The sequence below is a fragment of the Catharus ustulatus genome, chromosome 14 (genome assembly GCF_009819885.2).
Source record: "Catharus ustulatus isolate bCatUst1 chromosome 14, bCatUst1.pri.v2, whole genome shotgun sequence".
In the NCBI taxonomy this organism is placed as follows: domain Eukaryota; kingdom Metazoa; phylum Chordata; class Aves; order Passeriformes; family Turdidae; genus Catharus; species Catharus ustulatus.
In genome coordinates, this window is record NC_046234.1 from 7,499,938 (window position 1) to 7,525,339 (window position 25,402).

General features: G+C 49.5%; 1 protein-coding gene across 13 annotated transcripts in view; it reads right to left on the minus strand.

Moving 5' to 3' along the window:
* Window positions 1–25,402, minus strand: part of ARHGEF9 (Cdc42 guanine nucleotide exchange factor 9) — a 192,959-nt gene that overhangs the window by 12,139 nt on the left and 155,418 nt on the right. For all 13 annotated transcript variants that reach the window (XM_033072393.2, XM_033072390.2, XM_033072400.2 and 10 more), the window contains 3 exons: window positions 19,474–19,605; window positions 6,451–6,694; window positions 5,768–5,836 (listed from right to left, as the gene is read on the minus strand). In XM_033072393.2, coding sequence (XP_032928284.1) covers window positions 5,768–5,836; window positions 6,451–6,694; window positions 19,474–19,605 — 445 coding nt within the window. The remainder of the gene's footprint in view (window positions 1–5,767; window positions 5,837–6,450; window positions 6,695–19,473; window positions 19,606–25,402) is intronic.

A 25,402-nucleotide genomic window follows, 5' to 3' on the forward strand; every position in this document is an offset into this window, starting at 1 on the left:
CACACAGAACACGCACATCTCCTCCACATAACCATGGAAACTTGCCTTACAAGCTGTTTACTCCATCCTCCACACCTGGGAGATTGGCACTCATCCTTTGAGCAGCAGCTGTTTGCCAGGCTTTGTCCCCACTGTGCTGCGGGACAGTGACATTGCCACCCCTGCTGGCAGTCCTGCCCTGCCCAAGGAACCCTCAGCTCCCTGAGAGCTCAACAGCAGCTCAGCCAACTTCAATCTTTCAGGAGATGCTCAAAAACCCCACAAATTCGGTTTCCTCCTGCATGCTGTATCCCCAGAGGTGGGGAAGGCAGGGACGCGCCTCCAGAGCACGAATTGTTGTGTGGTTAATCACTCCTGTCACAGCAATGAGTTCAAGTGAAAGAAATGAGCAGAACTGGCTGTGTGGGTCCAGCCCTTTGCCCTCTTCAGCACATCTCAACAGAGGATCTCAAAGCACTGCCCCATCACTCCCTGGCCACGGCAGGGCTGGCAGAGGAGGATGTGTCTGAGCTGGAGGTGAGGATGGAGCTGTGAACAGGAACCCTCTGCCTCCCCACACAGTCCTGACCAGCTGGATTTCCTCCCTTTACACCTCCCTGCTGAATCACCCAACTCTCACTGGGCCAGCTCCAGAGGAATGTCCGCGGTGCCTCAGGCACAGCCAGGATCTCACTCCAGGCCCGGTATTCCCAGGGAGGAGAACATGCCTTAGCTCCCTTTTCTAACCACCAAGCTCCCTTCTCTGTTTGAGAGGGAGAGGGCAGGCTGCAGCCTGAGAAACGCAGGAGGAAGCAGTCATCTCATGTCCTGATGTTCCCCAGACAACCACAAAATCTACCTACACACACTGAGCTAACCCGAGCCTCTGGAGTGTATTTATCAAGCCTGCTACCGCAGCCTGATGTCATTAGAGCAGACATTAAGATAATGATTCCTCGTGTGATAAGAAAAGCTAATCGAGGCAAGATGGAATAAATGATACTGGGGCTTTATCCATCAGAGCTGGGTGAAAATGAATTCCTGCCATCCTGTGTTTGTGCAGCCTCCCTCTCCTCCAGCACCCTGCAGGCTGAGCTCAGCTCACTCCGTGGTGTCACTGACAGGACTGAGGAATCAGTTCAGCCCTGGAATGCTGCTGCAGTTTCTGGGGAGCAACTCCTTCCTAAAACCCCTCACCAAACTCAAGGTGCAGGAATATCTGGGCTCACAAACTTATTTAAGTGAGAATCTCAACATGTCACTGATGTCATCCCATGAGGGCCATTAACATCTCACCAAAAAACTGCCCTGGGGGGATTTGCTCAGCAAATGTCACCAGCACCATCCTCAGAGGCTCCCCAGACAAGGATTTACTCCTGATTTGCCTTAGCTCATAGTTCTGACTGGCTCCTGGAGCACTCCAGCTGGATTCCTGATGCCATCAGTGGGATGGTGCTCACGGACCCACAGCAGGGAGTGCTGGTGGGGTCAGCATTTTACAAGAAATGGGGTAAACTCTGAGATTCCCTCAATCTGTGGGGAAATCCCAGCGACAACACGATCAGCTCCCTTCCTTCACCTCCTGTGCTGTGAAAAAAGGGAAGTGACCCTGATTATCCTAAAATGCAAATGCCCCTCTTTGTTTTCAAGCAGTTGGGCTGTGGCTGCTGGGGCTCTCATCCCCCGAGGCTGAGCCTACACGTGTGAATCCATGGGGAAACACGGCAGGGCACGTCAATCTCGGCAGCAAGGAAGATGCAATAAAATGGGATTAAACAGCCCTGTCCCACCCAGAGCTGCTGTGCAGAGCTGCTCCAGTGCAGAAGGGGGGGAGTCAGAGGCTGCTGCATGTCTGGGTCAGGGTTTTGATGACATAGTTGGCTGTGAGCTCAAGTGATCAGAAAGGAATAAATTACCAGGAAAATCCAGTGATTCAGAGGGTGTTTGGTGACAGGCCAAGGCAGTTCATGCTGGCTGATGATTTAACCCCTGCTGGCTTTGCATGGCAGGTTTAGTGACAGCATCTTGCTGTCTGAATCTCTGCTGACCTCATCCCCAAGATTTGAGAGGGCTGAAGGCATCTCCTGGGGGAGTGCAAGGGACAGGGAGAGGAGCTGGATGTACTCTGGGGCTCAAGAGCTCTCCTGAGGTGGGAAACACCCCCAGCTCACATTTAAGTCACTTCTTTAAATCTCAACAGATATTTTCTTTTCCAAAAGTGGGAAATGGTGCTTAAGAATGGATTCTCCTTCTCAAGGCCTCTCATTCCCTGACACCACTGGCTGCTAGGAATATGAACAAATATCCCTTCTGTGGACAGGCTGTCCTGCATGGGGCCAGATGTGGACAGAGCTGGGATCAGAGAGGGAACTGAGAGTTCTGCAGGCTGCAAACACCAACCCTTGGAGGGAGGATCACAAGGGGCAGGGAACAGAGTGCCCCTCATGGAGAGAGGCACTCCACGATTTCTGCTTTCAAATGCTCAGAAATGGAAAAAATTACCCTGGGTTAACCTCAGTCTACATTAAGGATGGATGGGAGATCCACAAGGGATTTTCCAGGCACTTTCCACTCCTTCAGTCAGTGACAAGCATGATGCTGGCAGAAGAGGTCAGTGCCACCCTTTTGTCCCTTGGGGGGACCCAGAACCTGCCCTCCTGCCTGGCTGCAGCCTGCAAAGGGCTTGGCTTGCTTTTGCAAGAGAAAACAATTAAATTTCTCCCTTTACTTCACTATTTCTAGGAGACACCAGCCTGAATTCTGCTCCCACACAGCCACTGAAGGATTCTGAAGGGCAGCAACCAAGAGGCAAAACCTTGAACCAATGCAAAAGGCAACCAGCAGCAAGCAGCCCTTTTCTGTCAGTGAGGTGCAGAGCCATTCACTGGATGTCTAATGGACTTACAGGCCAAAAATTGGTTTAATGCTGTCTTAAGGCACCTGTCTAATATGGTTATGCTTTGCCCAATCCAATAAGGAGTGCAAATCCTGGGATACTGCCCATCATCAAGTGGGTCTGGCAGGGAGCCTGGCTCTGCACACATTGCTGGGCAGACCTGGGAGCCACGAGGAGGCTGCTCAGCACCCTCAGCTGGGCATCAAACTCCTCTCAAAACACTCAGTGTTCTCAATTCATCACCTGGGTAAAGGTCCTGCTAGTTTAAAAAGCAGAGTTTTAAGTTTCTTCTGCTGCTCTCTCCCTCTCCTGCTGCAGCCAGCAGAGGTTTAAATGCCTCCTTCTCAAACACATGCCAGCCATCTCCAGAGCAATACTTCTGGGAGGTGTGGTACAACAGTGCATGAAATAAGCAGCAGTTTATACTATTTGAAAAATGTTTTTCTGCTTCACCTCTAACAAAGTTGATTGCATTTTCCATTTCACCTCCTTCACGGCTTTTCTCTCTTCCTTAAGTGTTCTGTGACAGGGGAATTACCATGGTTTCCCATTTAAGAGGTGCAGGGAACAAGTGAGATAATCTAGGAACAAGTCTGTGATAGGCATCCTGTGACACAGGAGCTGTGCTGGAGGCACCTCGAGCTGCTGAGCCTGCTGCAGCCACTGAGACCATCCTGCCTGTAAAGAAATAAATACTCCTATTGAATACAGCGACCTATTCCTCCTCTGAATGGCTTCCCTGCTTTCCAGGTATAACTGATGGTCCAAAGGCAGCTCTGAGCCCTTCCCCACACTCCTGTGGGAGGGCAGAGGCAGCAGCAGCCCCTGGCATGGGCACACCTGCAGCCCCAAGTGCTGCCAAGGTCTTGGCAATATAAAATATTGATAATATCTGCAAAATGCACAGGGCAAGATTTTAAAAATCAGTCACCAAAAGCTCTCAGGAGTTTCCTCCTACCTCTCTCCCCTAAGCAGTGCCAGCAGCTCCCTGCTCTGGCAGCCTTGCACCTCTCTTGGGCACAAGACAAACCCCAGAGTACCAAACAAAGAGTTCTCAGTGTCAACATTTCATTTCATCAACCTGAGACTGGGTATGATCACCACAGTGTAGGGCAAAGCACATAGAGCTACTGTTTTAATGACCCTATTTGTTGTTTTCCAGATTTCACATCCTAAAAACAACCAGGCTGTGCTTAACTCAGTGCTGGGGTGTGACTGAACTTCTGTCTGGCTCGAGGACTTAATCCCATAAAAAGAACTGCCAGTGCCCCAGCCTAAGCTTGTTCTTCACTGAAGAAATGCTGACTGCTGTTTTAGGAGCTAATGAATTTCATAGTCTGAGAAGCCCAAGATAACAACCCCTCCTTTTTCATCTCAGAGAGAAAGAGAGAGAAAGACAAAGAGAGCAGACAGAGAGCAATTGCTGTGTGAGACGCAAGTCCTGTCAGGCAGATTGTATTTGTCAGGATGCAAGTCCAGTGATTTACATGGGAATACTGGCAGGCATGCTCAGGCACCTCTGAACTGTGTCCCTCACTGGCTAAACAGCACAATTATTAATTAATTCCTCTATTAATTAATAATAAGTGAACTGAACAGCTAGCAAGAAGTGAACCTGGTTTTGTCACGGCAGTCATGCAGGTCAGGCTCGCTCATGTGCAGCTCCACGAGCCCTGTGGATGCTCCCATGCCCAGGGACACACATGCAGGTGCTGAGGGGCTGTGACAGGGGACAGTGTGAGGCACCTGGGCCTGCTCTGGGTCTGCACACTCTGAGCTTAGGGCATCTGGCCAGGAGAGTTTTTTTTAGAGAACATCTCAGGAGACAACAGAAGAAATTAGTAGAAAGGAGAAGACTGATGACAATGGAGAGACACAGCAAACCAAGGAGTTCACAGCTGGCCTGGCAAACAACTCCTGCACCAGCAAAGCCAGGAGACAACACACAGGTGAGGCAGAAAGCAAAGAGCTCCTTCAACTCCTGCAAAAACCCCCAAACACCTGCACAGAGCGGGGACCAACCTGCCTGCACCTGACCTGAGCCAAGCCTTGAGGAGCTCTCTCAAAACCCACTTGTAGGCCTACTTGTGCTAGGGTACTTTGGTAATAAATCAATACATCCATGACTGTGTGAAGCTTTGGAGAACTTGAGGAATGACCTCTCTGACCTTCCCTCTGTGTTGAGCATTTCCAAACCTGTAGCTGCAAGAGTTATTGCGAGAGAGAATGAACGCTGGCCTGGGCCAGTGGAGACTCTGCCTGACACCAGGCAGGGCATTGCTCAGCTGGCTGCAGCCTGCCTGGCTGGGGAAATGAATCTGATATTCCAGAGATACAAGGTCTTTACTAAAATACTTTATTTCCTAGAGTTGATGCTACTGTGCTGTCTTTAAAAAGTTACAGGCAGCCCCAGGAAACAAGAGTGTCCCTTTCCTTTCCAGCAGCAGGAAAGGGGTACTCCCTCTCCAGTTCCAGCATTTTAGCAAATTTTTCTTTTTTTTTTTCTTTTTTTTTTTTTTTTTAATTTTTTTTGCTAATGGGAGACTTTGGGAATTAGCAGAACCTCTACACACCTCCGCACTCACTCCCATTTCAGCCTGAGATAAACAACTGAGATAGATTTCTGCCCCCAGGGACAGCTTCTGGACATCAGACTGGAGACACGAGATCAAATTCATCTCTGGTGCAGTTCCACTGGCGTTCAACCACCTTGGACCAGAGATTAATTTGGCCCACAGATACATTAAGGAAGGATACAAAGCACAAACGGTATTTGATATAAAAAAGAGAAGGGAGGGGGAAGTTGAGGGGATGCTGGATCCTAGCCCAGCAGGATTCAGCCCAGCCCGCTCCACCCTCACATCACCAGGCACAGAGCGTGTTGCCGGTTACCTTTTTGCTTACTGACTTTCTTTACTGTCATTGCCGCTTGCCGCTTTTGATTCTCAGAAATTTCAAAGCCTGCAAAAGGGAACACGGCAAACACAATTCAGAAGTTGCTCATAAAGCCTCCTTTTCCTTTTGGGGAGGGGGATGCTCTGCACTGTTTGCAAACAAGGAATGCTCTGGGTGTGCTAATGAAAAGCAGTTCTTGCTTGGCCTCTTTCTAATCTCACTCTGCAGGGGCTGGATGAAAAGTAAGATTAGAGCAATTTTTATTTATACAGTGTTATAAATGCCCGGTGCTTCAGAGCTGAGCAGCAAACTGAGCCTGGAGTGACACTGGTCACAGGCAGTTTAGGGGCTGCCACTGACTCTGCTGCCTCCCCTCTGCACAAAACATCCTTAACCAGAGCAGGAGATTGCAGCCAGGAGACCCTGGAGGGCCAAAAACTTCCCTCTCCCTCATGCCCACAGAGCTCCAGGCTTGAGCTATGGGCAGAATTTGTAATAAACAAATTTTTTGAGGGCCAAAAAGAAGAGTACCTGAGCTGAAAAGAGACCTATTTATGACTAGGAGAGCAAGCAAGGACATTTCAACTCTACCACAAAGAAAATGTGGGCTCCTCCACCCATTGGGGCTAAATGAAGCAGCACCAACAACCTCCTTTCAGATTCATTTCCACATTCCTCACCTATCTTTTCATCTTCTTTTACCATCTTCCTTTCTTCTCTGAAAGCTCTAAGCCATCGTAACTTCTCCTCCAGTTTCTTGGCAAAGAATAAGTGCATTTCCTCAGTCTCCTTGTTATGCAGTTTGAAGGCATTCTTCATGCTGACATTGAAGTCATCATCTCTCCCATCTTCTATATCCACCACTTCATATTTATCCATGTCTATGCGCCCTTTGTAATACAGGATATCCCTTCTGATCAGATCCTGCAGGGGAAAAGGAGACAGGGATTGTGGTGAGATCTCATGGGGAGCCTGAGCTCAGCAGGGAATTCCTGGGAGAGCTGAGGGAGAGAAAAGTGATGGTGAAGGCTGGGCAGAGCTTCAGTTCCTGAGAGAGATGGGAGGAGAAAGAAGTGATGGTGAAAGCTGGGCAGAGCTTTCAGTTCCTGAGAGATGAGGAAAAGTGATGGTGCAAGCTGGTCAGACCTTTCAATTCCTGGGAGAGATGGGAAAACAAAAGAAGTAATGGTGGAAAATGGTCAGATTCCTCAGTTCCTGGGAGAGATGAGGAAAAGTGATGGTGAAAGGTGGTCAGATCCTTCAGTTCCTGAGAGATGAGGAAAAGAAAAGTAATGGAAAAAGCTGGTCAGATCCTTCAGTTCCTGGAAAAGATGAGGAAGAAAAAGAAGTGACGGTGAAAGTTGGTCAGATCCTTCAATTCCTGGAAGAGATGAAGAAAAGTGATGGTGCAAGTTGCTCAGATCCTTCAATTTCTAGGAGAGATGGGAGGAGAAAGAAGTGATGGTGAAACCTGGTCAGATCCTTCAGTTCCTGAGAGAGATGAGGAAAAGCAATAGTGAAAACTGGTCAGATCCCTCAATTCCTGGAAAAGATGAGGAAGAGAAAAGTGATGGTGAAAGCTGGTAAGACTCTTCAGTTCCTGGAAAAGATGAGGGAGAGAAAAGTGATGGTGAAAGCTGGTCAGATCCTTCAGTTCCTGAGAGATGAGGAAAAGAAAGAAGCAATGGTGAAAGCTGGTCAGATCCTTCAGTTCCTGGAAAAGATGAGGAAGGAAAAGAAGTGATGGTGAAAGCAGATCCTTCCAGCCTCCCCTGCTGTGAGCACATCTCTTGCTGGGCAGACAGGGCAGCCCATGGGCAGAGAGAACAGAACACAGCCCTTGAGCTCAGCACTCCCTGTGCAGGCACAGAGCAATGCCCCTGAGGAGGGGACACGTGCCAGCACTCCCGCAGGTTCTGCTCCCCAGGGTGAGAAATGTGGGGCACAGACCCACCAGGCTGGAGCCATCACTGCTCTGGTACCACAGGGTGCCCAGGCCAGATGTTCTGCACACCCAAGGCTGAGAAACCACCCTGATTGCAGCTCAAAGCACTCCTAACCCACCTCTGCTCTCATTCCACCCTGGATTTAACCTCTTCATCCAGATTAGATTTTTTTTTCCTTCTCAAACCTTTTCAATCAAACCCCTTCATGCTCATCTCCTTTCTCATTTGGTTATTCCCTGTTTTTCAGCATCAGCTCATTTCCTTGTGTGGGGAAGGGAAAAGTAAATTCCCCATTGGCCCCACATCTCTGTGCCTGTTATCTCAGATAACAGATGATCATCAGAAAACGGGATGTTAATTCTCTAGTCATGGCCACACAAGGTGATTCTATTTATTTAAAACCAAATTCAGCAATACACAATCAAGATTTCCTTCCTCTAACCACTCTCAAAAGCAATATTTAGGTATAGTAAATCAATTTAACCTAAATACCTTTGGATTTTTCAGAGTGCCCTAAAGATAAATGTTATGTCAGAGGATTCATTTGAGAGGAAAAATGAAGGCAATGTGGAGCATTTATTTATTGAAATAATATTTAGCAGTGAGGCTTTTTCAAGATAAGCAGTAGGTATTATTTTAAACAAATTAATCTTGGAAAATAAACTCTACATCATAATGATTTAGCAAACTTGCTCATGAATCTGCCAGGCAGTATTAACTATCACAAGACTGGCCAGAAGCTCCCAGGCTTTAAATCCTGACTCCTTCCTTTGGAATGCTCTGGGCAGGGGAGGGAATTCCATTAACAAATATCTTGTACAAAAGCCTTCCTCTGGTGCAGGCCTGAAATAGTGATAGTCCAAAATGTAAGAAAAATATATTTCAGGCTGAATAGGCAACAGAAAATCTTTCCAGTCTTGTCCTAACTTAGAAAATTGCTTCTTTCCCCTGGAAAGGCTGCAAGAGCCACAGGGAGCCTGATCAGGCAGGTTAACACCACACATTTGTGTTTAATGGGAGGCTGGGGCTTTTCTTAGAGAGAACATCCATCTGCACCATGCTCTCAAAAATACCTGAGAGCACATCTCACAGGAACAAGGATGTGCTCCTTAAATCAGCTTAAAAAGGGGAGCAGCCATTCCCCTTCCACTGCTGCTGGGATCTTCAGAACCAACCCAACAGAGCATGGATGGATCCAGTGAACCCTTCTAGATAATTTTCATGATTGTGGAGAGATTTTTTTCATAAAGAATCAACAATCACAATCTCTGAAAATCCCAGGCTCTGTGCACTGCCTCTTTTCTTACACATACTAAATACATTTTCCCCCTCTCATCATCCCAATTTTGACCCAGAAAACATGGTGAGCTATTCTTAATAGTGAATGCTTTACCAGCTTTGTGCTTCCAGAGGCCAACCCATGGGTGGGGACATGTCTGACTGAGCTGGTGCACACATCTCCCTCCTGGGATGCAGCAGGAGCTCTCCCTGTCTCTGGTGAGGCTCCTGAGCTGCTCAGTACTGGATGAGAAGATAAAGGCTGCCCAGGAGCTCCTGGAGGAGTAGCAAGGAGATAACAGAATCCTACAAATGCCTCTGGGGATCAAATGGCCCCACAGGTGAAATGCAAGAGTGGGGAAGCAGCAGCTCAGCTGCACTGCAGGAAACACCATGAGCTGAGCAAGGGAAAGACAACAGCACAAAGCTCCTGCCTCTCTTGGGGAAGGAAATTCAATAATGACTCCAGAAGAAAGGGATCATCTCTTCTCCCAGTGCTTTCCTTCAAAAGAAGGACCATTCCTCCCTTACTGCCCATGAACTCCACACCAGTACCCTGAATTTATAATTTACTTTATTCCCCACACAAACATCCCACGAGCAGCACGTGCCTGGACATGGAGGATTTGTCCACAGCTGGCTCCAGGAACTTCAGTCCAGACATTAACAACTGTAACTGGATAATTTGATTTTTAATGGGCTCAGCATTTCCTATTATCATTCTCCCTTCTTCTTGCCAACACTCACTGAATGGATATTATTACCCAACTGACTCAATTTTAACACCCATAATATGAGAAGCACACTAATTATTTGATCTGTGGATATTTTATCACAGCTTTTAAAGAATAACAGGCACTACTCAGCTCCTTAGTGAAGCAGGGCCCTCTTCAAATGCCTTGCACTGTAATTGAGCTGAAGAAAATTCAGGTATTCATCTGGCCTGCAGGCAGCAAACAAGACCAAACCCTTGTTGTAAGGAGCTTTTTATGCACATGGACAAGAGGATGGAAATTGAGAGAGCACAGAGGCCATGAAGGGTGCTGCTTGCTGCTCCTCACACCACTCTGCCCAGCAAGTTCTGCCCTTTTCCCAGCATATCCATGGAGTCAAAGAAAACATGAGATTAAGGAAAGCAGCTGTGAGGCTGAGGAGGGAAATGGATTGTTCCACCAGCCTGGGGTAAGTACTGAGTGGAGGGCAAAGATCAGTGCACAAAAATGGAGATTTATCTGCTGGAGAAGCTGAGAGGGGCTCTGGCTCTGTGAGGACAGGAATGCTGCTCCTGCTCCTGGTTATCCAGGGAGAAATGAGAGAATTTGAATGAGAGAAATGAAGAAATTAGGAATCTCTAGGATACAGCTTTGCTCACAGGCTGGCTCTGTTTGTTTGGTCCTGTTTGTTACCCTGCCTGTGGCCCAGCCATGGTGACCACTGGCTGCTCTGCACTGGCCAGTTCTCAATGTCACACAAGATTATTTCTTGTAGTTAAATCAGGCAAGAGCAAGAAAATATAGAAACCCCAAAAAAATACTCTCAAATGCTTATCAGTGGGGGAAAGGCCAAAGAAATGGAGCTGTGACATAACTAAAAAGGAATGTGCTGTTGGTATTCCAGTATGCAAAAGCTTCTCCTCTTTTAAGGAGGCTGGTGATCAATTATTTTCCATTTTGATTGTGGCTTGGCTTAATTTACCACAAGGGACAACAGGATAAGAAACTTGGAAAAAAAAATGTTTCTATCTAGAAGAGTAGTTAAAGCCTAGAACAGACAAAAGAGGGAAGTCTTGGGAGGGCATTCCTGGGGGATTTTCAAAAGAAGGTTAGACAAACATCCATCAGAGATGATGTGAGAGTGCTGAATCCTGCAAAGGGAGTAGCTGCTCTCCTGGGGTCCCTCCCAGTGAGAGGAGGTGACAGATGGAGGAGGGTGGCAGCAGGTAGGGTGAGCAGGACCTGGGGCACTGTGGGGCTGGCAGCAGCAGCACAGACCTGCAGCCTCTGCAGAGCACCCAGCCTGCCTGCCTGCCTCTGAAGGAAATGGATGCATCTGGGTCATTTGCACTTATTTGTCTAAATATGATCTTTTTTTACCCTACAGCTTCCACGATTTCCTTTTCTTCCCCTCGCTGAGGTTAATTAAGCTTTTCTGAATAATGCTCTGCAGTCTGTTCACGTAATCTGTACTAAGGATTCACAAGGAAAAGATGAAGCCAGAAAAAGTGGTTTGACAGGAGCACAAAGCCAAGTTGTGACATGTTACATAACCCCCCACAGCTCTGCTCTTGGGTGCTCAGGGTTGGCCCTGCCTTGGGACCTGCCAGGGCCACCCCCTCTGCTCCCACCCCCATCCCTGTCCCCTCCTGGAAGGGACAAGGTGACTTTACTGAAAATCTCCTTTGTGGCCAAAGCAAGGCTGGGCTTTAATGGAAAACTTGGTAGCTGGGATGGGCTCCCACAATGAACTGTGCTCCTGTTGTAGTGGATTTAGACACCTGCACCTGTAAATCACTGCTCAGGAGCTCTTTGACTCCTACTTGCCTTCTGTGCTGCTTCTCCTGCTCTCTAGTTTTCATCTCTTAAATTCTTTCCTGCCCCACCAGTCCAGAGCAAAGCTCCCTGTGCCTGGCACTGCCTGTGGGAGAGGAAAGGTCCAATCCCCCAGGACACTCACTCAAGGGGAAAAAGAACAATAATACAATAAAGACAGGGAGGGCAATCTGCAGTCAGCAGTGCAAAACAGCCAAAATCCATTCAGGGCTTTCAGCAGCACAGGGCACCCGAGGAGGAAATGAGCTCCTGAGGGGTCTCAGACCTTCATCCCACTGCAGGAGTTTCCTATTCCTCCTATGGACCCCTGAGTGTGGGGTGGATGGGGAGGCCTTGAGCAAGGTCTGGATTTAGGATGGTGCCTCTCCTCTGTGCTAGCTCACACCCTACTCCTCCTGCACAGAACAAATCATCCACAAAACACAAATGCACCAAGAGCCACTTCCAGCCCTGAGTCATGAGATCCCTCTGAGGAGCTGACAGGACAGGAGGTGCCAGCCTCAGAATAATCCATTACAAGTTCCTCACTGCATATGTAGGTTATTGGTGCTCCCATTTATCAAACCCTGCATATTCCAGTGGCAAAGGAGTTTCAGAATGACTCAGGGAGGAATTCTGGACTCTGAGGGCATGGATGCAGCCAGGCCCTGTGGGGGCAGCTCCTGGGGCTCCAGGTGATATTTCTTCATCTCTGCCATGGGGTAAGGACATTTATTTATTGTACAGATCAGTGGGGAGCTCTAAGTAATGGGTGGGAGACACCCTGGGGGGCTCTGATGGTGGATCTCTACCAGCTCAGAGCATTCCCATGCCTTGGGATCAGAGCTGGCAGAGCCAGGGGAGGCAGAGGAGGCACAGCCCAGCACAGCACAGCCCTGAGAGGCACAGGGAGGAGGGGGAACAGGAACAGGGTGATTCTTCCACTGGGGATCATCACTCCATCCCCACCAGAACATCAGAACATCAGCAGTGCCCTGGAGCCACGAGGGGCCAGGGAGGGAATTGTCCTGCCCTGCTCTGAGCTCACCCCCAGTGCTGGCACAGTTTGGGGCACAACAATATAAAAAAGACATTGGAGAGCATCTAAAGGAGGCCACGAGGATGATGAGGGGCCTGGAGGAGCAGCTGAGGGCACTTGGTTTGTTCAGAGCAGGGAGATCTCAGTGAGGTCTTTGACATCCTCCCGAGGGACAGCTCCAATCTCTGCTCCCTGTGACAGGGACAGCACCCAGGGAATGGCTGGAGCTGGGCCAGGCAGGGTTAGGTTGGATTTCAGGGGAAGGTTCTTCCCCAGAGGGAATGGGCACAGCCCCACAGAGCTCCAGGAGCTGCCAGGGGTGCCCAGGGGGGGTTTGAGGGTATGAAAAGCAGCAATCCCTGCAGATCACAGCAGCAGAGATGAGGGGCTCCTCAGTGCCCAGGGATGAGGCACACACAGACCCAGCCCAGGCAGCCCTGCCCCTGCTGAGCAGCTGCCATGGAACAGCTGGAACAGCTGGAGTTAGGCTAAGACTAAGCCAGGGCTCACAAAAACTGCACCCAAACAGCAGCTCAGCACCTGGGAAAGGCAGAGCTTTGCAAGAGGCTGAGTTGCCTTTGCACTGAGGTGTGGGTGGGTCTCAGAGCCCTGTCTGTGATTTCCCCCTGGCCTGGGCACTGACTGCAGAGCAGACTTTTCCAATGTCCTGATTTTCCTGCTCTGTCTCCCCCTCTGCTCAGCCTGCTGTGAGCAATGAGAGCGGGCACGCTGCCACTGTGCCATGTCTTTGGGTATCTTTAGTCATGAGGGCTTTCAATGCTCCTTGACTCTTTAAAAAAAGACTCTGAGCCTACATTTTTGAAGTCTAATTTACCTTACAGAGACCCTCTGACAAAAGCAGCCTGGTCTGCTCTTCATGATCACTTAGGGGAGAGTTTTCTGTTTTCACATTAAATTTAACCCCACAGTGGGCTGAGTGTTCATGTGGGACAGTGACAGTGACACACTGAGCCTCTCCTCAATCCAAATGAGACCCTAAAGCTCAGTGAACCCTTTGGAGTGTTTTTGTCCTAAATATCCTTGATATCAGAAAATAAATCTGCTAAGAGTTTGGATGCCAGAGCCTGTGAGCTTTGGTGTGAACCCTCAGACTCAGCAGCTGGGGCTGAGGGAAATGGGATCTGCTCAGCTTAGCCAGGAGTGAGACAAAGGATGGATCCTACCAGGGATAGGGGGATGTCCCAGCTCCCCAAAACCCCACCCAATTCCCACCCAGCCTTGGCAGGAGTGTCCCAGGGGAGCTGAGGTGCTCTGGCTTTATGTAACTCCTCCTGCACAAGGACAGCTGTGCCAGGGAGGTCGGCACATCCCTGCCAAATTATTCAGCACTGTCTGTCTCCTGAGCTTGGGAAGGGACGTTTGATTCATCCTCACCGAGCTGCAGTGTGGGATCTGAGAGGGGGAGGGCTGAGCTCACAGCATTTGTGTGGCAATGCTATTTTCATTCCATGCTTTAGTGCAGCAGCACTGGCATTTTGATGCCTGGTTCCACCCTGAGCCAAATCCCTTGGGCTGCAGAGCAGCCAGGCCAGGGTGAGAGCCTTTCCAAAGGACAGGAGGAGATGGGAAACCCTTGTGCAGCCACATCACTGCTCTGCTGGCCTCTGCAGCTGCTCCCATGGTGCTGAGCAAAGCAGCAGGGATAAGTTCTCAGCACTGGAGATTTGCCTGTGGGCCAAATTTCCACCCACTGCAATTCCAGGAGCTGTAAGAGAGGCACAGAATGTTTTGCAGAGCATCCTGCAAATCTGCATGGTCACAGGAGGCTAAACCTGATCCCTGCCCAGACAACCACACAGATGGTGAAGGTCTAAACCCAGCCCTTTCTGGATTTTAGCATTCCTGCTGGCTCCTCTAGATCCTGCTCTTCCCTCTCTGCTACCCCCAGGCAGTGGAAGTGCAGCAGGTTCCAGGTCAGCTTGAGCCCACTGTGACACTGTGACAAGAGTCTCCTGTGCCATGAGTCCCCTGTGACACCACCCAGGGCACGTCACCTGCACAGCCCTGCAAAGGTTCACCCAACATTCCAGGCTCTGGGACCTTTCACAGCAATGTTTTCTGCCCTGGAGTACCCCTGGCTGAAAGCTGGAGTGCTGATTCATGACTGGTTTTAATCTACACCCTGTTAATTGCTGGACTTGCCTTCCTAGGCTATCCAGCACCCAAATTCCCTTCCATGCTCTGTGGTCCTACAGAATCCTCCTGCCTGCAGACAGCACCAGCTGGGCAAGAGCACAGGGCTCTGCCAGTGGGGCTGGGGAAACACTGGGCTCTAAAAACTTCATTTCCCACTTTGTGACCAAGCCTCTTGTTCTCTTTGGTTGTCTCCATGCCCGCCTGACAGCATTATGGAATATCCTGAGTTGGAAGGGACCCACAAGGATCATCAGAGTCCAGCTCCTGGCCCTGCACAGGACACCAGGAGCCAGCCCAGCTCCAGCAGCAGGCTCTGCCTGTCAGGGCAGCACTGAGTCTGCCTGAGCTGCTGAAACCCAGCCTGACCCATTTCCCCACCCTGCTGCAGCCTGAGCCCAGGCCTGACCCAAAACATGGCATTTTGTGGAGATCTGTGTTACTGGAGAACAAGAGAAGAGCTGGGAGGTGCTGATGAAGTCAAAATCCATTTAATAAGAACAGTCCCAGTTTGCAAACAAGATTTCTGGCTGGTCCCACAGGCCCTCTTTAGCCTGTAATAAAAGCAGGGGTGTTGTTTTGGTGCAGAATCACCTCGGTGTTTCCAACAGAAGCTACATGGGGAGCCAGACCTTCCTGCACTGAAAGGATTCAGAAATGTCTCTTTTATCTTCCCATGTGGAAACCTGGACTGCAATGGAGTCTGACAGGATTATTTTCTTTACTCCATCTCTGCTGTTTCTGGCTGGCTGTCTGGCTACTGCTATTAACTGTTCTCATTTTGCTTCCCATCCAACCTGCTTTGCTCAGGCAGCTCAAGGGGAGACAGCAACAGCAATAAACCACAAGCTGGAGCCTGCATTGCCTCCTGATTACAAGAGACACATAAAGAGCACAAATGAAAACTAAATGTGTTCCATGCAGTCACTGATCTTTCTGCACTGTCAGGAAACACTAAACACGGGGCCCCATCAAGGACTGCTCAGCTATTGGTGAAAGAAAAGTGGAATTTAGAGCAGTAACTCTGTTAACCCTTCCTACTTCACACTGCCATTCCCAACCTCATGCCACAGTGCCCTGGAGGCCACTGGGGAAATTCAAATTATTACCCAGAACAGGAAAAAGAAGATGCTCATCTGCTAAGAACCTCGAGCATCCCCAAAGTGATCACAATTAATGCTGTGTGTCACAGGCCTGGATGTTAAATACCATGATTTGCAAATCTAAAGAATCTCTGTGTCAAACTCTCTCAACTTCAGGGTGATAAGGAAAGTGGACCCTGTGCCTTTAAGGCAACATCTTTTAGAGTTACCATCACCCAGGATTGCCTTCATTTCTTGGTAATTACGGCCAGCATCCCATAATAGGCATTTTTTTCCTGATTATACACATATGGCAAGGCACTGCTTGCTTCCTGCCCAGCCTATTCCCTTCTGCCTTCCCAAAAGGCAGCTCTGAATTAGGGTATGCAACCAACTCTTTGGAAAAGGCACCACTTCGTCCTCATGGCCACGGCAGTGTCCCAGTCTGTCACTCAGGAAACATGGGCAGAAATTCACTGGGAGAGTTTCACATTGATCCAACAGCTGAAAGTTAGCTGGCTTTGCATGGAAAACCTGGATTCTGAGCTCTGGAGCAGGAACTGCAGCACCCAAACTGGGGTTTCAGCACCCAGACTGGTGTTTCTGCACCAAACTGGTGTTTCTGCACCAAACTGGTGTTTCTGCACCCAAACTGGTGTTTCTGCACCCAAACTGGGGTTTCAGCACCCAAACTGGGGTTTCTGCACCCAAACTGGTGTTTCAGCATTCAGTGGTTGATGAGGCCATTTCATCTGATCCAGCTCCTCACTGCCTGGCACCAGGAAAGAATGCAGTGCTGATGTCAGAAGTGACCAGCACTGACTCTGCTGGCAAAATCTAAGCCAAAGAAACTCATCTGTAAAGATGGGAACTATTTTTGTGAAAATTATCTCTGCAAGGTGTTTGCCAGCAGAGAGAGGTGCCTGCCATGGTGGCAGCTGCAGCCCTCAGTGCAGCTTTCCTGCTTGCAAGAAACACTTCAGCACACCCACAGTGCTGGAAGTAACATCTGCAAGCACATTTGAGTGCAGCCCTGGGTAATCACTCATTTCCCAACCCAGGTCTCTGTCTGAAGGCCTTGGTGGTCATGGAAATGCATGAAAAAACTATTTCTTATAGAGAAATCTCCATAGACCAAAGAAGTCTCCTCTCCCAAGTAAATTGGTGAAAAACTATTTTTGAGATGGTAAACTGAGTAAGTTGTTTTCTGTATGGTTTCAGTATGAAAGAAAAGAAGGGGGGAAGAAAAGTGATCTAAAGTTTTATTCTGAGGGTTTTTTTCTTACAGTTTCTAGTAATAAAGTTTCTCCTTATAGCACTTAAAGTTAAGCTTGTTTTATCTTCCTCCTAATCCTATCTCACAGCAAAAAGAAATTCAAATTAATAAATCAAAACCACTACAACCAACAGCTTTCCTTACAAAGGAACACTGGATGGGCCAGCAGGAATAACCCTCACCTTCACCTGCAAGGTGAGCCCCCAGGGGAACAAGGTTCAAAATCACCCCCACAAGGTCAGGAGGGAGAGGAGGATGTGCAGGTAACTGCAAAGATCTGGAGGAGTGAGGGATCCTGTCTGAAATATGTGTTTGCCTTCTAAAGCCACCTGGGATATCTCCCATGCCTTCATCAAACTGAAGCATCTGTGGCATATTTAAATAAGGAGTTAGCTCCTTATTTCTACTGAAAATCTCTCTGGGCCAACAAAGAGATAAAAATCAACCATAATAATTTTTTAAAAAGTATTTTCATATAGACTGTGTCATAATGAGGGATGTACCATGCCTATGAATTTATTAGACCTGAATAAAACCCACAAATGCAGATTTTCTGAGGATACACTGACATGTGCCATTCTAAGTGGTTCCAGAGCTGCTCTCAGGGTGTGTGGATCATATTCCATTCCTCAATTTTAGAGCAGGGGTAAGGAAGGCTGGCTTAGCTTCCCAAACCTCTGGGTGCTTCCCAGAGCTGATCCTGCCTCTTGGGATCTGTCAGGGAGCTCAAACAGCACAGACTACAAACCACTCACATTTATTTTATATGTGGGATCTGTGGTCCCAAAATGTGCACTAACACTCTCCTGAATTCCAGACCTGGGCACTCATTCTGGATAAAGGAAAGTGTGATCAGGATGGCAGAGCCCAGCTGGAACCTCATCTCCCCTCCTACCCCAACACTGAAAAGCTGCAGCTGCAAACAGAGACACAGAGGAGAACTGCAGTGGGGACTGAGCCCTGTGCCCAGGGGGTCACAGAGGGGCTGCCACCCTCTGCCCTGTCACCCAGAGCACACACTGTGCCACCCTGGCAGAACCTGACACACAGCCAGAGGCACTCCCAGACCCCCTGGCACAACCCACAGGGGGCTTTCCATGCTGGCCCCTCTGGTGCAGCACCTCCACACCTCCCAAAAAGCCTTTTTCATGCAGAAGGGAGGGGGCAGAGCCACCCCAACACTGTGTGAACTCTGCTGGAACCCTGCAGCCTGCTGTCCATTGCTGACCACTCTCCATTCATGCTGATGAGCACAGAAATCCCAGCCCTGACTTTCCCAGAGTTAAGGGAATGCTCAATACCTCAGTACCCCTCTGGACCAGACCCAGTGGATGCTGCCTTCTGAACTGGGAACTCAGGGTCACACTGAAAGAGGAGGAGGGGAGCATTAAAAATAAGCCGTGCACCTCCAGACTCTGCAGCTCTCACTGCTGCTCTGGGGCTGTCTCTGTACAGAGCTGGGCAAGGCACAGCACCAAGGATGGGAAAAACAAGCCCAGCCATTCCAGAAGGCAGAATTTCAGTCAGCCATGACTCAGGAGAAGCAGGTGCCACCCACTGCAGTGGCCGGGCCGCGGAGGGGGCAGTGATGCCGCGCTGAGTCAGGAGCCACCCACGTCCTTCTTGCTTCCTTGAGGGTGCCAGGCTCAGCCTGTCCTGAGCCCAGGAGCTGTGACAGGAACAGAACCCTGTGCTGCCCCAGGGACACCCCCCTGCACAGCTCTGGGTGGCTGCAGGGAGTGACAGCAAATCCTGAGCTGTCACAGCCAGGTCTGAGGAGCTCTGTCCCTTTGTGTCACACTGAGACACAGAGCTGGGGTCACCTCAGTGGGACACAGGGGTGTCAGATCACAGCTCACCTGCTGCTATCAACACCACAGCACACCAGCACCAGCATCCTGCACTGCCCTCCCACCTTCTCCATGGGTTCCAGGGCTGGGAGGGGCCCTGTAAAGCCCAGACAGGAGAATGAGGCTTCAAAAGCCTCTCCCCAAGCACCAGCACAGACACCCAGCACAGCCTGGCTGCTGCTCATCACCATCTCAATGCAGCAATTGGGCTGTCAGCCCCAGTGCCAGCTTTTGTAGTTCATACAGGAATTGCAGGGCTATCTAATCCCAGATCATACACTGCAGCCAAAACCTAAAACGAGAAGGGAGGCAACGAGCCAAACCAGGGGCACATGAGATAAAAGCATGAAAAGAGCAAGCAGAGGCTGGAATTTGCTATGAGCACAAAAATCCCTCTGTCACAGCGTGCTCCCCACCCCAAGCATGTGGATTGTCCTTCCTCAGGGCTCTCCACATCCTCTTCTGCACGTGCAGCCAACAGCCACCGTGCCCTGAAACCCACTTTGCACTGGCAAGCCTGCCCACAGCATGCCCTTAGCTATGTCCTTACCTTCTTGCAGAGAACCATCTGGTGATCAAAGAGGAAGAAAACTCGCTGCTGGTTCCGTCCATAAGGCTGGTAAATCCAGGACATCTCTCCCGTGTAGATCAGCTCCGAGCTGCGGTCCAAGATATCGTCCCCCTGCAGGGCACAGGGAGCCAGGCTGAGGCAACTGCTCTCACAAGTTTGTCTTTGCACCACGGGGAGAAGCAGCAATTCAGTAAGATTTTGGCCCTTCTGCAGCTCTCAAAGCTACCCCACCTGATTTCAGACCAGAAAGTGGGATTGGGGGATAATTCTGAAGGAGGTGTGGATGCTTGACACAAGGTCACTACAGCTCCATTGCAATGGGGAAAGAGCTGCCCCAGGCACTGTCCCCACTCCCCTCTCCAGGTGCCCCCAGACCCCTGGATCTTGCTGCAGGTGCTGGTGGCATCAGGAAAACAAAGCCCCTCCCTCCTGCCCACCCCAGAGGCACTTTGGATTCAGATTCCCTGCATGCCCTCCCTTTAAAACAGCACCCCAAAGCACTTCCCCTCCTGAAATCTCCAGCCAGCTACAAAAGGGGACACACTGGGATATCAGCTCTCCATCTCTGAGGCTCAGCCCTCTGGATTGCTGCCCCTCTTCTCACCCATCCAGGCACTGCCAGTCTCTTCTCCTATAGCTCATTAGAGCTGCCCAGCTCCAAAATCCTGTCAGGAGCACCGTGGCTCCTGTGGACCCCCCAGCTGGCCAGGCCTCCCTGCTGGCTGCCAGTGCCCTCACCCTTCCCTGCCTCCGGCGAACGCTTGTTTTCCTCTCCCGAGTTTTTTTTTTAAGGATTCATGAGCAGATGGTCTTGAAAACACAGAGCTCTCTCTCCCACTCTCAGAGAGAACAAATGCAGTCACCCTCCACTAATTGGAATGAGCTGGACTTTTTAAAAAGTTAATTAAAATCTATTTATTAAAAAAGGGTGAATTCACCACCACCTGCCCTGTGGGCATCTCGGCAGAACACAGTGGAAGGAGGCAGGATGGCTCCAGCTGAAAGGTAAGGAGCAGAATTCAGGAGCAAGAGAGAGAAGAGCTTTTCTTTTTTTCTTCTTTTTGGCTGTGAACTACTGCAGCTCTGGCTTTGATGCCAAGCTGGAACTGATTTCTGGGACGGGAGCATCCCAAAAATCCCAGCAAACAGCTTGTCAAGGTTCAGCCAGCTATGGGGGCACCTAGCTAGACACACACTTGTGGTGCTGCTCACACTGGCAGGTGCCAAGGCAGCCAGGAGTCCCCCCCAGCCCTGATTCTGTGGTGAGGATTTCCAAGTGCTGCTCAGGTAAATGTGTAATTAACCTCTCAGCATTGATTGGGAGCCCTGTGTCCCCAGGCCCTGTGACAACAGCAGCTTCATTAAGTCACTGCATCACCAAGCTGCAGCACACACTCCCAAATCGCCTTAGCCAGGGCTTTATCCACATCCCTGCCTCACTCCTGTGCCTGTGCTGCCCCAGGGGCTAATGAGGGGTGACTTCCCAGGGCCACTGCCCACAGGGATGGGCTGGGATCACCCAGCAGGGTCCTGCTCCAGCCTGGCCAGAGCCTGGGACTCAGTGATGCTGCCACAGCTCAGGGGGACACGAGCCCCAGAATGAAAACACAGCAGCTCCAGGAATTGTGAGCTGGAATTTCCTGCCTGCACATGAGCTCACATGAAGAAGATTCCCACAAGCCTATGGATGGGAGCTTTAGGAGAGGGGGCGAGCTTAGGAGAGACTGGTTGCTAAAAATAGAAAGCCAGCTTTGTCTTTTACTCCTGTGGTAGCATCTGAAGCCTGAGGACACACAGAGGGCTCTGTAAACACTTCTACTTGATTAGCTGAATCCAAACTGTGTAGTCCCTGCAAGCAACATAACCCAAAAACATCCAGATCTGAAATGATGGGGTTTGTATTGCATTTCCTATGTGGGGAAACAATTTCTATATCCAGTCTACAGGCCAGAAATAGCTCATTTCCCACTTGGGGTGAGCAACTTGGGAAATACAGATTGCAAAGAGTTTGGGACTGGCCCGTGAGCAGTGTGGCCATGGCCCTGCCCTGCTCCTCCAGCCTGGAGCCTCTGAACCCCCAAAGGCTTTTCTTGTCCTGACACAGCTGTTCCTCTCTGAAGAGCACAAATTGTCTCCTCCTGGTCCCCACTGAGGGCTCAGGGTGGGGGCAAGGAGGGATCTTGGCTTTTCAGCTCCACTGCCACCGTGCTCCCCCAGCACACCCCAACCCTGCTCCAGCCAGACTTCCCCAAATGTCTGACCCAGCCCTACACCTCCACATCTGTACAGAACCAGGAAAAAATTTCCTTTTCTTCTCCATCTTTTTCCAACTCCCACAGAGGCTGGATCATCTGTATCCTTCTGTGAGTTAAGATAAACCCTGCTGAAAAAGGAAGAGGCTGAACTCTGAGTTGCTCTGAGCTGGCAGACAGAGCACTGACCAGTTCAGCAGAGCACAGCAGCGGAGTGGCCAACAGAAGCCCTGACTCCTGATGCCTTTTCTAACCTGACTTCTGTCCCATAAGCCTCCAAAAAACCCTCCCCAGACACATCCAGGGTTTTCAGTGCAGCATCCAGAGGGCAGCCCAAGGAAAGCTGACTCCTCTCTTCTTCAGCAGGCAGAGCCCAGTCGTTGGTGAGCAGTAATGGGAGCACAAGGTCACCCAGATCTGGGCTGGATGGAGCTCCCTGCAGCCCTGCAGTGACACACTGAGTCCCCAGGCCACTGCTGACTGTGACAGCACAGGCTCAGCTCTGCTGCTGCTGCTGCAAAGATGTGGATCCCCAGCTCTGCAGTGACCACCACGCTCTGTAATGGGCAGGGAGGAACCAAAGGGGTTCAGGAGTGTCAGGAAAAAAATGCAGGATATTAAGGAAGGCTTGGCACGGAGAGCTGCTCCCCTCCCCAGAGCCAGACACTTCCCTGGGCTTGGCAATGCTCAGAGCCCACTGGAGCTGCTCCCTGCCCCCTGCCCACCCCACCACAGCCCTTTGCTGTCCCTGCTGGGCACCAGGAGGGGATCTGTGCCCTTTGCCAGCTCCCAGGGAGCCAGCAGGGCTCTCCCGTGCCTGACACCGCTGTTCTGCAATTAGAGACTGACAGGCTGATTAGCACCCGGGGCTACACTCACATCACACAAAGGAACACCAGCAAAATGTCCTTTTCAACAGGCTCAGTTTTGATACCTTCTGTTGCTGGGGGGGAGGAAAAATAAACAAAAAAAAGGAAGGAGAAAAAAAAGGAAGACTCTGTTTTAGTCCCTGCCATGGCTTTTTCCCCAGAAGGATTTCTCAGCAGGCTGTCCTCACTTTGGAGGTTACAGGCAGCTTCTCTTCATGGCACTCTTGGATTCACTAAGGCAGGATCAGGCTGAGGCCAGTGATTATAGATTACATAATTAAGGGCAGCAAGTCTTGATTTAAAGGACCCGTAAATAACAGGAATGAGAAGAAATTTAAAAGGACAATGCTCATTAAATTTCTCAAATATATATATTTCTCCCTTCATGGAAATTTAATACTCTTGGAAGCTGCCATAGTGGCAGCCCATGGGAATCTTTGGTAGAAATACCCAAATATCTACACAAACCAAAGGAATGTGTTTAAATAGCAAATTCAAACCCATCCAGGCTGATGACCAAGGCTCTGCCCTGTGCCAAACATTTCCCTGTTGGGGATGGGGGACCTTCAAATATTTCCTCCCAGGGACAGGAGCCTCACCACCTCCCTCCTGATAGAAAAAACTGGGCTGAAAGGGAGGGAAGTGTTGCTGGAGGGATCCTGAACTGCTGCAGTGATTGCTGCTTCATTTTGTTTTGATGTGGTTCAAGAGCTGTGTGAAAAGGCATAAAATTGAGCAATTCCAGGTGTGCTGAGGCACAGACCTGTTTTCCATCTCCACACCATCCACACAGGGCACTCAGGGACTCACAGGATCCATGTGGGAATCAGGAGAGGGATCAGGAGCAGAGGGGGAGGCAGGGATGCACCTCTGAGCAGTGGCACAGAGCTCCAGGGACTCACAGGATCCATGTGGGGATCAGGAGCAGAGGAGGAGGCAGGGATGCACCTCTGAGCAGTGCAAATACAACCCTGCCCACGCTGGGGCTGGCAAGGGCTTGGAAATAATGGAAATAATCTCTTTTAATCCTGCTCTGTGTGTGTGTGTGGAGCTATTCCCACCAAGCTTGGAGGGCTGGAGCTCCCTCAGAGGGCAGGGACAGGGAAGGGAGGAGCAGCCAAGGCTGCCCAGGATGCTCTGGCTGCCCCCTTTGAAGGCAGCTCTGTGTGCTGCTTTGCCTTGCTGCCTTTAAATGTCACTGGTTTGATCTGAGCGTGTTTCACTCCACGATGCTGAGAGGGGGGAACGGAGCTGGAACATCAGGGAACACTTCAGAACTGAAAGGGCTCGCTGGGAGGTGGTGGAAGCCCCAAATTCTGAGCCATTAGCAGCTCAAAGGACAAAAGGCACTGGAGGACTGGTGTGGGCAGCACCTCCCTGGCTCTGTTTAGGCGCTGGGAATTCAGGTTACAAAATAAAGAAGTGAGTCACACGTGGCAACAGACCAAGCCAGGCTTCTCAGTCAAGCCCACATTGCCACAAATTACACAGAACTCATCTCAGAGTGACTGGGATTATTCCTGATTTACAGCAGACACCGAGATCAGACTCTTCCCTTAAGATTCTGCTCAGTCATTACTCGTCTAAAGATGCCAAAGCTGCCAATAATTCCTTAAGTCTTCAGGCCTGCCTGTCCCTTGTGCCAGGCCACCCTTTCCTGGTCCCACTGGCAATTTAAACAGATCCTGCTTGCAGGGTTTCTTGGGGAAAACCTCTGGTTTTGGTTAATTCAAGGATATTTGCAGTTTTCAAATATTCACCCTGAAATTCACCACGCATGGGATAAAATATTTATCCCATGGAGGGATAAAAATGGTTCCTAAACCATGGGATTCAGTAAAACCCCTGTGCTTAAAGCAGCTTGGACATGCCCTTACTTTTCCTGTTTGTTTTAGCATTCCCAACACCACCTCTCCTTGCAAGAAAACCTGCACACATTTTATATACAAGAACATTTCAAATATTCCTTCACATTTTGTTTGGTTGGGAATTTTTCCTTCTTCTTTAAAAAAATCTTTTTTCCACCATCTCCTTGCAAAACATGGGTAAATTTAGAAACAAAAATGCAACTCCAGAGCAGAGAATCAGCATCATCAGTCTCAAGATGCTGAGGAAAAACAGACATTTCTCCAAATGAAATATTTCCACATGCTGAAATCATTCACTAAGTGCCAACGCAGTGGGAATTTGGGATTAGCTCTATCTTGTGCCCTGCCTGGATTTTGGGTGGAAAAAGACTGAACTGGTCATTTTTTATGCCTGGTTCCTGTTTTCTTGTGCTGGTTTTGTGCTGTGCCTGTGCTCTGCAGCCACTGGGATGGACAGAACAGGAACAGAAAGCTCTCAGAGCAGGAGCAGGGCCAGGAAAGCTGGGAATTCCAGCTGGGGGTTCTTCCCTCTGCTCAGAGAACTTCATATAGGCCTCAAAAAACTCTCAGTCAATTAATAGAGTCTTACACTAAAAGTCCACATAAAAACCTCACATTAAATCAATTAACAAAAAAAGCTCCCAATAATAAACCATAAAATCAAGCAACAATCCTACCTGAAAACGTATCTCAAATATCAAAAAACCCAAAAAAGCCTCATACAAATCCAACCCACTGAAGTTCCAAAAAAAATTTATACAAAAGTAAAACAAAGAGTATAAGTCATTCACTTCTTTCATAAATTGTCTAACTGAAGTAATAAAAAAATGCAATAATGAAATAGCACATCCCCATCTATTTCAAAACCTCACTTTTACAAATACCAATAATAAATACAAATGTGTAATTAATACCTTGC